The 15026-nt window shown below is 47.5% G+C and overlaps 1 protein-coding gene across 1 annotated transcript; it reads left to right on the plus strand.

The window, feature by feature from the left end:
- Positions 1–2301: 2301 nt before the first annotated feature.
- On the plus strand, positions 2302–2911 carry LOC119294183. The gene has a single exon (XM_037572423.1). It carries the CDS (start codon positions 2354–2356, stop codon positions 2792–2794), a length of 441 nt encoding a protein of 146 aa, XP_037428320.1. The 5' UTR covers positions 2302–2353; the 3' UTR covers positions 2795–2911.
- Positions 2912–15026: the final 12115 nt, after the last annotated feature.

Here is a 15026-nt window from a genome sequence, read left to right on the forward strand (position 1 = left end):
GCTGCTATCTGTTGGGGTATTTGGTGCACCCGCAATAAGGCAACCTTTGATAAATGTGTCATTCACTCTCTGTTGGAGGCTGTTTTCACTGCGTGCTCCTTTTTGATGTATTGGTCAGGTCTTGTGAAAGGGATCGACAAGGAAAGAGTCCAGGCTGGAGTGCAGAAGATGGTGCGCGTGGCTGCGTCGTTGGCGGATCGTTCTACTCCTAGGGGGAGGCTTATGCTGGGGAATGGAGCGGGAGCTTGAAGATGCTCTGGCAGTGATCTCTGTTGTTTATGATCTCACTGGGGTTTGATGCCCGCTGAGATGTTTTGTGGCTCCTTTTGGTGGTGGCGTCTCGTACTTTTCTCCTGATGCGTGAGGTGCTCGTAGTGTTGTTCGTTTCGAGGATGGGATGGTCGGTGTCAACAGGTTTTCGCCTCGTGGTAGATGACTCGTTTTAGAGCCATTTGTTGCGGGTTTCCTGTTGATGCCCCAACTCGCTCTCCCCTTTCGGTCTCCTTTTGCTTAGTCGGTCGCTGGTAGTTGAGTGTGCAGTGGCTTGATAACAAACTAAGACTGTTGTATTTCCGTTAAGCAATTAATGGAAAGGGGTGTGAGCCCGGTTGGAAAAAAACTAGCTTGCTGGGACCGCAACACAAACAAGCCCGAAAGAAAAAACGAGAGAAAGAAAAAGAAGCAAATGCCGACGCCGGCAGATCAACAAATCAAAGATGGACGACACCTGCTGCACCCTCCGAAGAAGTTCCACCGCACTCCTAGCACTCCGAAGCCTCGCGTATCAAGCAACACCTTCATGAAGGCATGCGACGCTACTGCCCGGACAAGTCCTAGGGTTTCCCTCGGTACGCGGATGGCAGTGGGGAAGGGGTATCACCGACACCCGTCAGGAAGATCCAGCGACGTCCGTGGGCGTACCTGCGCCGGTGACGGACAAGCCGCCAGGGATTTCTCCCGCCCTGAAACAACCACCGCCACCCCGAACAATTGGAAGTGCACCGCCCACCAGCATGTGCCACCACGGTCACCGAACCAACTTCGCCGTCTCACTGAGGCCAGCAACACGAAACCTGGAGGGAGGACGAGGAGACAACGTCCCTGGGAGAAACCACAACGTAGCCGACAGGAGGGGACAGCCTCCACCGCCGTGCGGCGGCCATGTCCTTGAGCAGCCTCGACAATGTAGAGCACGGAGACGAATTGTCGGAGTCAAGCCCGGACGTGAATTGTTTGAGTAGCAGCTGATAGGGTCGTGCACAAAGTTGTCCATGGACATGCTCCGTTCACCTCAGGACGCACCGGCGATCCTCGAGTGGTGACGGTCGTAACCTGCAACGTGTCTCCGTTTCGCCTGCTGTGCAATGCCGCTCAACGGAGGCACCACGACTTGCCGTCGAAGAAGGGAACGTCGGAGCCTGCTGTGCGGCACTCGACGCCACCGTCCAAAAATGTGGCAGACGCACGATAGTATTCGATAAAATGACAATGAAAACCATGCCACGTCATCAATAAAACCACTCAAAGCGGGACGAGGGACAGTTTGCTGGTTCTGGAGTTGAAGAACCATTTCTATACTTTTTTGTTATTCTAAAAAAATACTTTTTTCCTTAAGGTAATGGCAGGGGCAACTGCTATTAATCCTGAACTAGTAGTTGGTCAGCCCAAGGTGCTTGTTTCAATAGCAAATCTTACCGTTGAGTAGATAGAAAACAAGTTTTTATCCGATTTTTGGTAAACCAGTTTAAATATTTGAGCCAACTGGAAAGGAGGATTGGTGATACATAATTAACGACAAACATGGCAGTTCATTATTGTATGCAAGACTTTTAGAAAAATAAAAGTAAAAACAAAATAATTGGGCCAGCAATGATGTTCCAAATAGAGATAGAGTATAAATTCCCCAATTTTTCTGCGATGAATCTAGCATACATTTTCAATTGTGCTCCATTGCATACCTATTCAATTCCACGGCGGGCGGGCTGTGCTATGCCGTCGCGACCCTTTATGGACTTGGTCAGAGAAGTCTGTGTGAGTATCACCATATCTCTTCGTCCTTCACCACTTACGCGCTGAGTAAAGCTCACATATGTTGACGAATTCAAGAGACAAAAAAGTACGTAGGTCCAAACATATTGACAACCCACTCTAGAAATCACCAACCTGTAGCTCTCAAACAGAAAATACTCTTATAAACGGTGATCAATATTGAAGCTTTCTCGCATCTACTACTACATAGCTAGCTATATATACCTTGGCTTGGCATGTCACATTCCATCATTCACGTCTAGCTAGCTCTCCCATCCCGCAAGATCGTCAACACCGCATTGCAGGAGATATAGCCTCGCCTGAAATGGCATCCAAAACCATCGAGATCCATCGCGTCGGCGCGGAGATATTCCGGGGCGACGACGCCATGTGCAAGAAGAAGTGCGTGGAGGTGCTCGAGGAGCTGGGCCTCCCCACGGGCCTGCTGCCGCTGGAGGAGATGGAGGAGTTCGGGTACAACCCCGCGGCGGGCTTCATGTGGCTGCTGCAGAGGAAGAAGACGGAGCACACGTTCAAGAAGGTGAAGCAGACCGTGTCGTACGCCGGCGAGGTGACGGCCTTCGTCGAGCCGGGGAAGCTGAGGAAGATCGCCGGCGTGAAGACCAAGGAGCTGTTCCTGTGGCTCAGCGTGGTGGAGGTGTATGTTGATGAGAGCGTGACGGCCCCTGGTAACAAGGTCACCTTCAAGACCGGCACTGGTCTATCTGAGACCTTCGATGCTGCTGCTTTTGCCCTTGGAGAATGAATAACTGTGTTGTGATATAGTTGCAGAAGTTTGTGCCAGTACTGCCAGATACTTATAAACCCTTGCGATGCTTGTAAGCTGTCCTTCTTGTTCCATACCTGAATTTGAATAAAAGTGTCCAGTTCCTGCCTCCCATGCTATTCAGCACTGCGAGACCAAAGGCAAATCCTATTCCCCCGAGCAAATGCACCCCTCAGGAGCTCTTTGTGCCGGCCGACTGTTGGGCTGCCGATGTTATTTTCATTTTATATTTCTTTTTCCTATTTTGGTTTTCTGCAGAAAAAAAACATCCTTCCTGTCTTTTTCTTTCCGATTTCTACCAGTTCATTTCATTTCATTTTATTTCTATTTTATTTTATTTTTTCATTATTTCTTATGTTATGTTCAGTATGTTCTCTTTAATATATATTCATGACTTTCCAAATAATACAGGATGAAGATTTTTTACAGTATTAGATGAACATTTCTGCGATGCAGGACGAACATGTTTCAATGCACCATCCACATTTCCCAAATACTCAACAAACTTTTTTTTATTATGTGCAAAATTATTTCAAATACATGAAAAACATTTTCTAGATACTAACAAACATTTTTAATACATTATTACATTTTTCAAATATGTGATTAACATTTTTTAAGTACATGGTCAACATATTTTCAAATATGTCATGAAGATTTTTGTAAATATGCAGTGAATTTGTTTTTCTAAAACTTGTCACGAATGTTTTCTCACTCATGAAGATGCACATTTTTTCATAAACTGTATTCAACTTTATTTATTTATTTATTAATAAAAAATTGTAAACTTTTTTTCAACACGTGGCATGGCCCCAGCTCTCAAAAACTGCGGAGTGCTCGTTGGCTCGCTATCCCCCGCCCTTATGTGGGGAATATAGGAGCTGTCGAGACCGAAGGTACCTCCGTGCTCTCGTTTCACAAAAAAAAAAAAAAGGTACCGCCGTGCAATAAATTGGGCCCTAGTTGATCATGAACTCTGCCGGCAGCAATGGCCGCATGTGCTTCCAGCCAGTACCGCCCAAAGAAAAGAAAAAAGGGTCAAGAACGGCAACCTAATTTGTTACCCAGGAATTCCGTTGTGACCATAAGTTTCCTCAACCTGGAACCACCACCAGCAGCAGCAGCCCATGAAGGAGCACCACTCGCTATGCTCATAGGTGTAGGAACCGTGGAAGCAATCCCTCTGGATGGCAACAGATTAAACCGCATTTTACAAGCAAAAAGACATTAATTGGATGAGGAGACGATCAATGGATTCAGGGAGGTGACAATTGCAGAGAGGGCAAACTAGAAAATGGACCAGGCCTCCACTTGGGAGGCGATCTGATGTAAAGCAACGATTACGCATCACCAACCGACAGTAAAACAGAGATGTTCCGCATACTGTCTCTCCTCCATGCCAAGGAAAAACATCATGTAGGCCGGTCGGGACGACTAAGCATGTTTGATGTAAGAGCAACTCCAACGGGCTGACCCAAACGGACGGCGCATTTGTTCGTTTTTTGTCCGTTTGGGTCGGCCGCCCGCCCGTCGTCCGCTCTCTTTTAGATTTGGGTCGGCAACGCGCCCAACGCGCCGTCCCATTTCATGCCCGCATTCAACTTTTAAATAAAAAGGACCCGCGGCCGATCATTCCAGCGGCCGTGTCTCATGCCGGCATCATGCCAGCGCCGGCGTACAATGCCGGCTTCAGAAAATATCACCACAGTTCATGCTGGCGCACTCGCCAGCCGGCCGGCACACATGCTAGCACACAAAAAAGGGGACTTGAGTTCGACCACACCATCTCGGCTCCCGTGGTCATGCCGGCATACAAAGAAGATGGCCCTCGCCGCCATAGATCGCTCGTCGGCGAACTTGAGCATGTCGGCCTGCATCTTCTCGAACCACGGCCTCTTCCTTGGCGACACGGTGTTGAGATCCACCTTCATAATCTCCACCCCGGTCATCATGCTCGCAAGAGCCACTTCTTTCGCCTTGGTCTTGGCGTTGGCGGCCTCGATCTCTAGCATCCTGGCTTGCTTCTCCGCCTCGAGTTCGAACATCTTGGCTTGCTTCTCGGCGTCAAGATCAAGCCTCCTCCTTTGGATCTCCATGAAAGCATCCATTTGCTCCGCCTTGAAACGCCGGCGCTCCTCCTCCCTTGAGTCCTTCTTATTCATCATGCAGTCCATGCTTGCAATCAAGGCGTTGGTGGCCGCATCTCGCTTGTCCTCCTTCTTGGAGTTTGTCTTTCCCCGCGGCCGTGCCGGCTCGCCCTCCCCAACGTCCTCCACGACTTTCTTCCCCCCACGTGCCTTGAGTGCGGCATATTGTGCCTTGAACTTCTCTTCGTCCTTGATGACCCGATAGCAATGGGAGAGGTTGAAGCACTTGCCATTGTGTTGAACCTTGAATGCCTCCAAAGCTTGAAATGCCTACAAAATATTTCCATGCAAGCACATGGGCAAGTGATAGCAAGGATGATCTTGATGACACAAAAGAGGGTGGCTTGCTTGCTATCATACCATGTCTTGCATGCCGATGCCGCTCACGGGGCGGGCCTTGACGCTTTCAAGGGTGGCGCAAAACTTGTTGCACTCTTGTTGGATCACCCTCCACATCTTGGAAATGGAGACCCACCCGCCGTGCTCACAAATTGATAAAGTGGAAACTTCTTGCGCTCATGGAACTCTCGGTGCACACGAGTCCAAAAGGTCGAATGCTTTTGCCCGACGCCCGTTTTCGGGTCTTGTCCAATGTCTCGCCAACACTCGCAAAGAAGCTTGTCTTCGGCCGCCGTGTACGCCTTCGTACGCTTGCTCTTGCGCTTGGGCTTAGGACCGGCGGCTTGGTTGGCGAGCTCGTCCTCGAACAAAGGCTCCACGTCGATGTCGCACTCGTCCTCTTCCTCTAGCACGTAGTCGTCCGGGAACTCGTGGTCGAGGGGGAAGCCGTCCAGGTCGACGCCGACTTGATCACGCATGAAGGTTGCCTGGTCAGGATAATAGCCAGCGGCCGGCGTGAACGCCCCGCGGCCGTCCTGGCTTTGTGTCTCGTCGGGATCGTAGCCAGCGCCTGGCGCACCGCCCTCGAAGATGAGGTTTTTCATGAATTCCTCATCAACGGCGGACGGCATTCCCTCGAACAGGTTACGGGCGTCTGGGAGCGCGCGGGCGGCGTCTGCCGTGCGCGTTTCCTCGTGCCGCCGGACGACGAGCCACCAACCACCGGGGTGGCGTTGAGGTCGATGGGCGCTGGCGCATGCGTGGAAAGCGCGACCACGCTCACGTCGGGTGAGCACTCCCCGGAGAGGTGGGAGGCCTGCGGGTAGACGTGGAAGCCGGGGACCGGGTTGCAAGCCGACGCGCGGGGTGACTCGGGCAGCACCATCCGAGGAAACGCCGACGATCCGGTGCTGGCCACGGCGACGGCGGCTTGGACGAGGCTGTGCTGGCTAGGGTTTACCCCTAGCATGTAGAGCGACTTCCTCGTTGCCGCCGCGGTCGGACGAAATGGGTCGCCCCATTGGAGTTGCTCTAAGTGTCCATTGGTAAAGATTATATTCTCATAAGTTCTGGCAAAGACAAGATCATCCTTATCAGAGGTAGGAGGCAAGTCATCTGAATTCCGTGCCAACGGGTTAAGAATTCAGCGGTTGACTGCGTTTTACTGAATGAACATGGCCAGCAAGCACTTTCCTGTTCATCACGAACACATTCTACTGATTATGAACTCTTGCCTCCACGACCGAACGGAGCATGGCACCATGGGCCCAACCTAAAGGGTGCACCGGTGTGATAGATGGCAATGGACCGAGAGCATGTGATAGATGGCAATGGACCGTTTTGATTAGAACAACCCGGTGGCTACATTCATGCCTAATTTGGGAAAATTTTCACGCAGGTTCATGTATGAACTTGACTAGTTTGTTGTAAAACTTCAAGTTAGTAGGAATGAGAGACCCCCCGCAGAAGAAAAACAGGAATGACAGGGATGAAAATCAAGCAATGCATTGCCTTCCTCAAATTACTACTCCCTTTACTAAAGGGTCGTAGCAACCCTCCCCCCCAACAACGTTAGGGCAGCAGCAGCGGTAGTTGTTGGAAGACCGCTGTCTAGGGAATGCTTAGAGCTCCTAACTTTGGACTTACATGCACGCAAGATCGGTATCATGAGCGAGACAGTGGCCGGCCTTGGTTCCGTTATGCAACACCAATGGGCCTATATTTTGATACTCTTGTAAGTTTCAACTCCCCGTCGGCATCAGTAAGGATGTGGATTGCTATTCAGATTAGCTTCTAATCTGACAACCAAGCAAATTAAGCCATATACTGCACATCCATTTGCACGAGCACCCGCAGACCGATCGACGTGGAGTACACGGTTAGTCAACGTCTTACGTGGCCAATTATCAAGCACTTGCACAATTACATGGACCTAAACCCACTCTTTATGCATTCCTTATCCTGTCTAGCTATGCTTCTCCACCCAGTGGCGGAGCTTGATGAAGATTCTTGAGGGGGCTAATCAGAGTTGAGAGGACGAAAAAGATAAGTTATGCATTAACTTTGAAAAATCTTTGATATTTAAGCCTAATAATTAGGTGTACACTCAAGAGTTTTCATAGGGTAGGGAGGCAATAGCCCCCATGAAGCCCCCGTGATAATGCTCGTACTCCCCTGGAGGTTGTCTTCACCGCTTGCTCATTTATGTTATATTGGGCAGGGCTGGTTAAGGAGGACAAGAAGACGAAGTTTTAGGTTGGGGTGAGGAGGCCAGCTCATGTGACGGCTGCTCTGGCGGGCAGATCGTATTCGTGCGCTCCCATTTAGTCTTGAAATGATTATCTTCTGCATCTTATTTAGTGTAGCCTTTATCCACTGGGGTTTGATGCCCGCTGGATTAATTCTGTTATCTGCTGGTCCTCTTTTACGGAGTCAGGTGTCGTAGTCCCATTCCCTAAAAACCGTCTTTGCTTGAGCAGTGGTTTGCAGTGTCGTCGGGTTTCCGCCCCATAGCTGACGGTCCGTTTTAGGATCATCATGCGGTGAGTTTCCTGACGATGCGCCAACTCGCTCCCCCCTTTCGGTCTCCTTTTGCTGGTAGATGTTCTATGTGGCTTGGTGCTTGGTGAGTGAAGGTTGTGATGAACTAATACTCCGGACAGACTGATGTATTTTCGTTGATTGCAAAATTAATGTAAAGGGGTGTGAGCCCGGTTGGAAAATGATAAACATCTTTGTCGGAGCAACAAACTTGTGCATGTCCTCGTTTGACAATTGATGGGAGAAATTTTTTGCAACAGGTCAGCTGTGCATGTAGTAATAGTACTAGTATAGTAGTACTACTACCATGGTCATGCTCATCAGCTCATGCATAGAGAAAGTGAACATCCACCAAGTACCCAGGTGCGGAGGTGCCATTTGGAGGTTGGCATCGGGTTGTAAAATTTTGGGTACAAACATCCACTGAAATTAAGAAGAAGAAAAAAAATCCCGGCAAGTGTGTCTCGCCTACGCGGGAGAAAAAGAAAAGAGTAGACAAGTCACCCGCACCTGGGCCATGGTGTCGAATGCGGCCCGCCTACACTGGCTAGCAATCTGTCTGTGTCACTCTGTCACCAATATTTTCTCCCATTACTCCTAGGAACGAATTAATCAGCCCATCACTCAGATTCTGATTGTACTAGTCAACACGTGCGTCACCTGTCACTCACTGTGCGTCTGCGCCACACGGCCTGTGCTCCGTACGGTGATTGTGATTGTTGGCTAGGGTTGTAAATTGAAAGGTAAGCATTTTTTTCAAGAACACGCAAGAGAATCGTGTGTCTTATATACTCCCTCCGTCTCAAAATAAGTGTCTCAACTTTGTACTAGTTCTAGTACAAGTTTGTACTAAGCTCAAGCCACTTATTTTAAAACGGAGGAAGTATATATTAAGAAGTCCAGGCACAACATCTTCTTGAATCCTTGCAAAACGAAAGAAAACATCTTCTTGAATTCAAGGTGAAGAAATCATTATAACACGCAATCTTCTTAAATCCCTAAAATAAAATAATTTTAGGTGAAAAATACAACATCTGGTCATTTTGAGATTGTATTCTCGGCATGTTCTTTTCTTCTTTATTGGGCAGGTCTTCAGCCAAAGGAGGAGGCAGTGAAGCTACGCCAAGGAGCCGAAATGATCAAATCAAGTGCTACTAGGCGGATGACGCTCTGCGAAGAATCCGGACAAGCGGTGGAAGATGCTGGGGAAGTCTTCCCCTGGTGACTGACGATGGAGTGCGCTTGGTCCTGTCGTGTTGATGGTGTTTCGTCTCCGAGTCGATGTATATCTTAGTAGTTACTCTGTCTGAAGGTCTATCAGGTTGTTTCATTTTGCTTTTGGCCTGTGGTTGAGATAAGACTTAGCTGGTGTTGTCAGGTTTTCGCCCCATAGTGCTCGTTTCGATGGCGGACAAGTACAGTGGGTTTCCTGGTAATAGGTTGAACTCGCTACCCGTTTTCCTTTCTTCCTGGTTATGTCTGGAACAGTTGTATTTTTGTTATTACAATGGAAAGGGGTACACCTGTTTCAAAAAAAGTGTTTAGTTAACACGATAAAAATTCATTTAGTATGATAAACAATTGTATATATCAATATTCAATGATATTGTTAATATATTATACAATTTCGTGTATTAGGAAAAAAAACCGATGAGTCACTAAAATAAAAAAAAGTTCGGCATGAATATTTGATAACCTATTGATTCTCTATCTCGGCCCACAAAGTTGGTCAAAAAAACTGAGAGTTTTAAGTATCTCGACTAACTAAAATTTATAGGCACAAATCATGCTAAATTTCATTACATTTCCTCTTTGGTAATAGGCATGCTCTATGAGAAAGAATTCAAATGGAGAATGAAGTCTAAAGGATTGTCTTGTTTATCCCACGATAGGACTTCCGGATGTGATTCTTGATTACCTACTCGGCCATCTTCCACAACATCTTTGGTCCAACTATTTTTATCTAGGAGTTCGGGTTTACGCACTGGATTGATATCCATGTCAGTACTGACGTGTAGGATTAACATCCAATGTGGTTTAGACTAGTGTATGGAACATAAGTGATTTGGTTTGTGGGCATGTTTTGTGGTTATTTCCTTGATATAAAAATTCAAAATTCTTAGGTCACCTAAACCATCAAAAACAAAAGCGATACAAGCATTTTGGGTATTAGAGGTGAGTGATCTTTATTTTCTCTAGAAATTTTGAGATTTTGATCAAGGGGGCATAGGAGGATGAAATGATAGAAACAGTTTATGTGAGCTTCCGTGTGTTTGATCTTGGATGAATAATGCATGACTACTTTGGAATCAGATAATGCTTTGACATATCACAATGTGAGACGAGCTATATAGAGTGTGCATTGGTGCTATCTCACGATAACTAATAGTGGAAAACACACAACGCGAGGAAAAACTACCATTTTGAACTGCACATAAATGGAACAGAAAATGTTGAGAACGAATTAGAAACAAACATGCACATGAGATGCTTGTGCTCAAAGCTTCATCTTCACAAAGTCATTGAGACTTGCCTATGGTTTCAGACTACAAATAAATTGATTCGGTTGCATGTTTTTGGGCATAAGTTGCTCCACACGCTTATGATTTAAGACTCTCACTGTGGCATGTTGTGCTATCACAGGGGCGGGAATGGTATTTTCTTTTCTCTCAGAGTTTCAATGTTTTGAGATCTGAATCATCTGGAAAGGGTCTATTTATTGATGGTGTTTCTGCACAGAGGGGTGAAGATTTTTGTAGGCTAGAGAGCGTGATGTCAATGGGAATTGTAGCGGAGATAATGTGGGGGCTAGTCCATCTGGATTGAAATGAAGTGATCTAGCTGGCTAATGGGATCGATACAATACGGCTAATGTGGTGAATGGGTTTCTACAACAACTTTACTCTCACACATCCTTTTCTCCACTTCCACCTCTACTTTATGGCATAATCCTATTTGGCACTCCCGACTTCTCTTGTTCGAGCCGACTAGAGAGGAGGACTGGTTGCGATAAGAATGATACTCTTGCACATGTGCTCAGCCCTTCCCTGTCGGATGTATCATTTGGGCGGGATTTAATTTGTCTTCATCTTATGTTATGGTCTCATGTCTTAACCCATTTGTATCCAATTAACCTGGCATAAAGACGGGTTGCCGGAATCTAATTACATCAAGGTCCTTCACAGTCGACTCTATGTACCATGCTCTCATGCAGTCAGAGATCCCAATGCAAAAAGAAAAATAAAAAATGAAAGATACTTCTAAAAGTCAAGATCTTCATGTGGTATCTTTGGGGGAGAATTGTGCTAACTAAATGCAACATCGTCCTCAATTGGCATGGAACCCAGAAGTGTAGTATTTTTACTCATGATGAGACAATCAAAGACCTCTTCTTCCAATGTAAGTTCACACGTTCTACGTGGCTAGCAAGCCAAATAGCATCCAATTTGTATCCTCCCTCAAGTGTTGTCAATATACATAGTCATTGACTTGATGGAATACCATATAGGTTTAGCACGCTTATAAGTGTCTGGGCATCTGTCTTATTATGGTCGCTTTAGTTTTGTAGGAACGATATTGTGTTTAATAGAAAATTATCTTCACGTATGTAGGGCATCCATTGTATGCACTCGCTTCGTACATGGTCTGTGCTCACTAAACATTATTCCAACTGCTCTTCAAGGTGGTGTGTACGTGGTTGAAGCGGGTGGCCAGGTTTTTACTCAATATGGGTGATAACATAATCTCTGGCTCCTTTGACTATGCATAATTGGTTTCATATGACTTTATTGTTGGATACTCATTTAGGAAAAAAAATCGGCCGTATACCCCTAGCGGCGCTTTCCAGGTGAAGCAAGGGGCTAAACCTAGGGTCGCCCCAGCCAACCATGACGTGGATCCTCCTCCCGCCGCTGTCGTCGGCTTGCGCCTCAGTGGCTATGGGCCCCACTACCAAACGGTGGTGGAGTCTTCTCGATAGTGGTGGTCGCATCATGTGGGGCGACGGCTGCTTGGAACATGAAAGTCATGGGTGACGTGTTGTGGTCCTCTCCCCATGCGGCAAATGACGTATGGGTGGTGACCTACCCACAACCACGACAGTGGTAGTCTGGGGGCGTGGCATCTCTGCTCAGCCATGTCCGATATGGGCATGTGCGGACCTCCTGCAGGCGTCGCCAGTGGGTTCTCTAGTTCTGGCAATGTCGTCCCTTGGGGGTCCACGGGCCTGGGAGATCTCTCTCCGATGAGGTGGTAGTCGGTGGTAATGTGCTCCGCTGTCGGTGTTTGTCCTTGTTGTTACAACTCTGGTGTGTGACGGCGACCTGCCCGCGGATTGTTGTGGCCATCGAAAGATCTTCGTGGGGGTTTCTCTCTCCAGATCTGGTGTCACTTCGTGACACCTTGACACAGAGGGATGGTTGTGCAGCGGTGGCTATTGCACATCACATGTAGCTGCTGGGATTAGGGAAAGGTGGTGGCGACAACACCTGAGTGGCTTTGATGGTGGTGCTACTTGGGCACGTGGTCTTGAGCTCCGGGCAAAAGCCTAGGTCTAACCCGAGTTGGTTATATCTGGCAATAACGGTGTTTTTACGTTGTTAGCTTGTTGATTGCTTGGATATGTCTAGACTGATTCTTCGGGATGAAAACGTAGAATCTGCCTTTGGGTGGTTGGATCCGCAAGCGGTGCTTGAGCGTCCCTCCCTCCCCGAAGGCGTTAATGTCAAAGAACCTCGTCAATAAAATTCACCCATTGTCAAAAAATGTGACTTCATGGTTGTTAATATGTCCTTTTCTTTATTTGTGTGTGACTCTTGGTTTAGTCCTTGTGCATCTTATGTATGGAAAGGTCAGGCGTGCCTCATTGTGCATTATATATCCTCTTGATACTGAATTTTAAGTGAATAAAAATTGACCGGAAAGTAAACACAAATGAAAAAGATGGAAATCACGCAACGCTTATTTCTTCTTCATACCGTATTTCTTACACATGTTTACGAAACGGTCCTGGCAAACCTCCAGACAGGAAATGAGCCCCCACAAGTACACAATCGTTAGTGCGGCAGCTGTTGGGAAATCGCTATCAAGGGAACGCTTTGAGCTCCTAACTTTGGACTTACACGCACGCAAGATCGCCATCAAGTGGAATGCTTTCAGCGACGTAGCGGCCGGCCTAGCCTTTGGTTCCATCACGCAACACCAACGGCCTATCTTCTGAACCGTAGCACTCTCTTTTTAAATTTCAACCTCCGGTCGGCATCAGAATGCAGGGAGATTTGTCATTCAGATTAGTTTTTAACCTGACAGCCGAGCAAATTAAGCCTACACACTACATCCATTTGCACATGCACCCGTTTGGTCAGAGTCCTACGTGGCCAATCATGCATCAAGTGATTGCACAATTGCATGAACCTAACCCACCTAGCATACATTCCTTATCCTGTCAAATGATTAGGCATCTCTGTCGGAGCAACTTTGTGGCTGTTTAGCAGCGTATGTCCTCGTTGTCAACTACTCCTACATATATTAGTGCTAGTGTATGTATATAGTCTGTTCCCCTAAATGTCGTGCCTTGTACGACCAGAAACACATGGTCATGTTTCCTCAAGGAGTTCATGGCTGCATGGAGAAAGTGAACATCCACTAAAGTGTTATTGTCATGGAGTTTGGAAGCACCTTCTGGATGCTGGGTCGTTAGCAAGATTTCAGGTTAGGTCTCCTTTGTTTCAAATAAGGAAGAGTGGAGAAATATTTTTTGCGACGATGAAAGCATTCAAGCGAGTTCAAAGCGATGCAGCAAAGGAAAACAAAAGGGAATATTTTGCGGTCTCGATTTTCAAAGGAAAACACACATGAATTTCACAATTCGCCTAGACCTTTTTCCCCTCTTCAAATTTCCATGTGCGAAGAGCAGGACTGACGTCCTCAGTGGCATAATAGCATGCTAATCGTACGCCTTTATGTTGTTTGGCTCTGTTCATTAAGATTCGCGTGTTTTTTCCCCGCAAAAAAAAAAGAAAAGATTTATGTGTGTTTTCCTGTTCCGATGAACCAAGCACCCGCCAAAGCCTGCAAAATTCACCCGTTTTTCTAATCCTCTTTGCGCATGCATCCGTATCCAATCCCTGTATCATTTGTTTCCTTTCCAGTCATGTAAAGCAGAGAACCCCTTGGTTCAACTGTGAAGCAGCAGTCAGTATATATATGCGGCAGCGTGGACAAGAATAGACAAGTCGCAGTGACAGGAAGTGGAACTGAACCGAGAGGCACGCACGATCTGGACCAGGAGCGTCTGAACCTGATCCAACTCTGCTGCTGCATGTGTGTGTGCCTGCTACAGCTACGCCGGGTAGCTGCTGCTAAGCTACCTCTGCATCCAGGTTCATGTGTGGTGATGCGTCTCCTCCTCCTCCCGTCACGTCCCGTCTGCACGCCCTGTCTCTCGCTCGCTCAGAGCTACCGACCCGTCACAAACATTTCCCACTCCTCCCACTAAAATAGGGCTTTCCCCAACACAGTACTAACACAGTACTAACAAGTGAGTTCCAGCGAGTGATTAGCACGAGAATTAACAGTAAAAACAGCGCCTCTGACTTTCACCTTTTTGTCTAACCTGACTTTCGACGGACCTGTTTTGAAATGGAGTTTGAATAGTGTTTGTTGCGTCAGGGGAGGAGAGCAGACTGCGGCGCACGTAACGTAACCGGCGCCGCGCTCGCTGCCGTCCCGTCCCGTCCCGTCCCTCTGCGGATGCGTACTGCAGTGGCAATGGTGAAGGGCTCGAGACGGCTTCAATTCAGACAGGATCTATCCTTTTCCCCGTCCGTCGCCGTGCGGCACTGATCTACGAGTACCATTTATAACGTGAGCCGGTACCGCTGATCCATGATTAATACTAGTACTGTACTGTCCTACCATCTGCATTTCTCCTCAAAATGCAGTACAATGGTGTTTTTGTTCATGACTATATACCAACTACGTTCTAAGAGCAACTCCAACGAGCCGCCAAACGGATGCCGCTTTTGTCCGTTTTGGTCGGCCGCCCGCCTGGCGTCAGCCCTATTTTAGATTTGGGTCGGAAGTGCGCACAACGCGCCGACCCATTTCATGACCGCGCATGCTTTAGATCGTGCCAGCGGCCATGTCATCGCCCTGGTTTTTGTGCTCCAGCGCGCGGGAAAGGT

Source organism: Triticum dicoccoides, chromosome 4B (assembly GCF_002162155.2).
Source record: "Triticum dicoccoides isolate Atlit2015 ecotype Zavitan chromosome 4B, WEW_v2.0, whole genome shotgun sequence".
In the NCBI taxonomy this organism is placed as follows: domain Eukaryota; kingdom Viridiplantae; phylum Streptophyta; class Magnoliopsida; order Poales; family Poaceae; genus Triticum; species Triticum dicoccoides.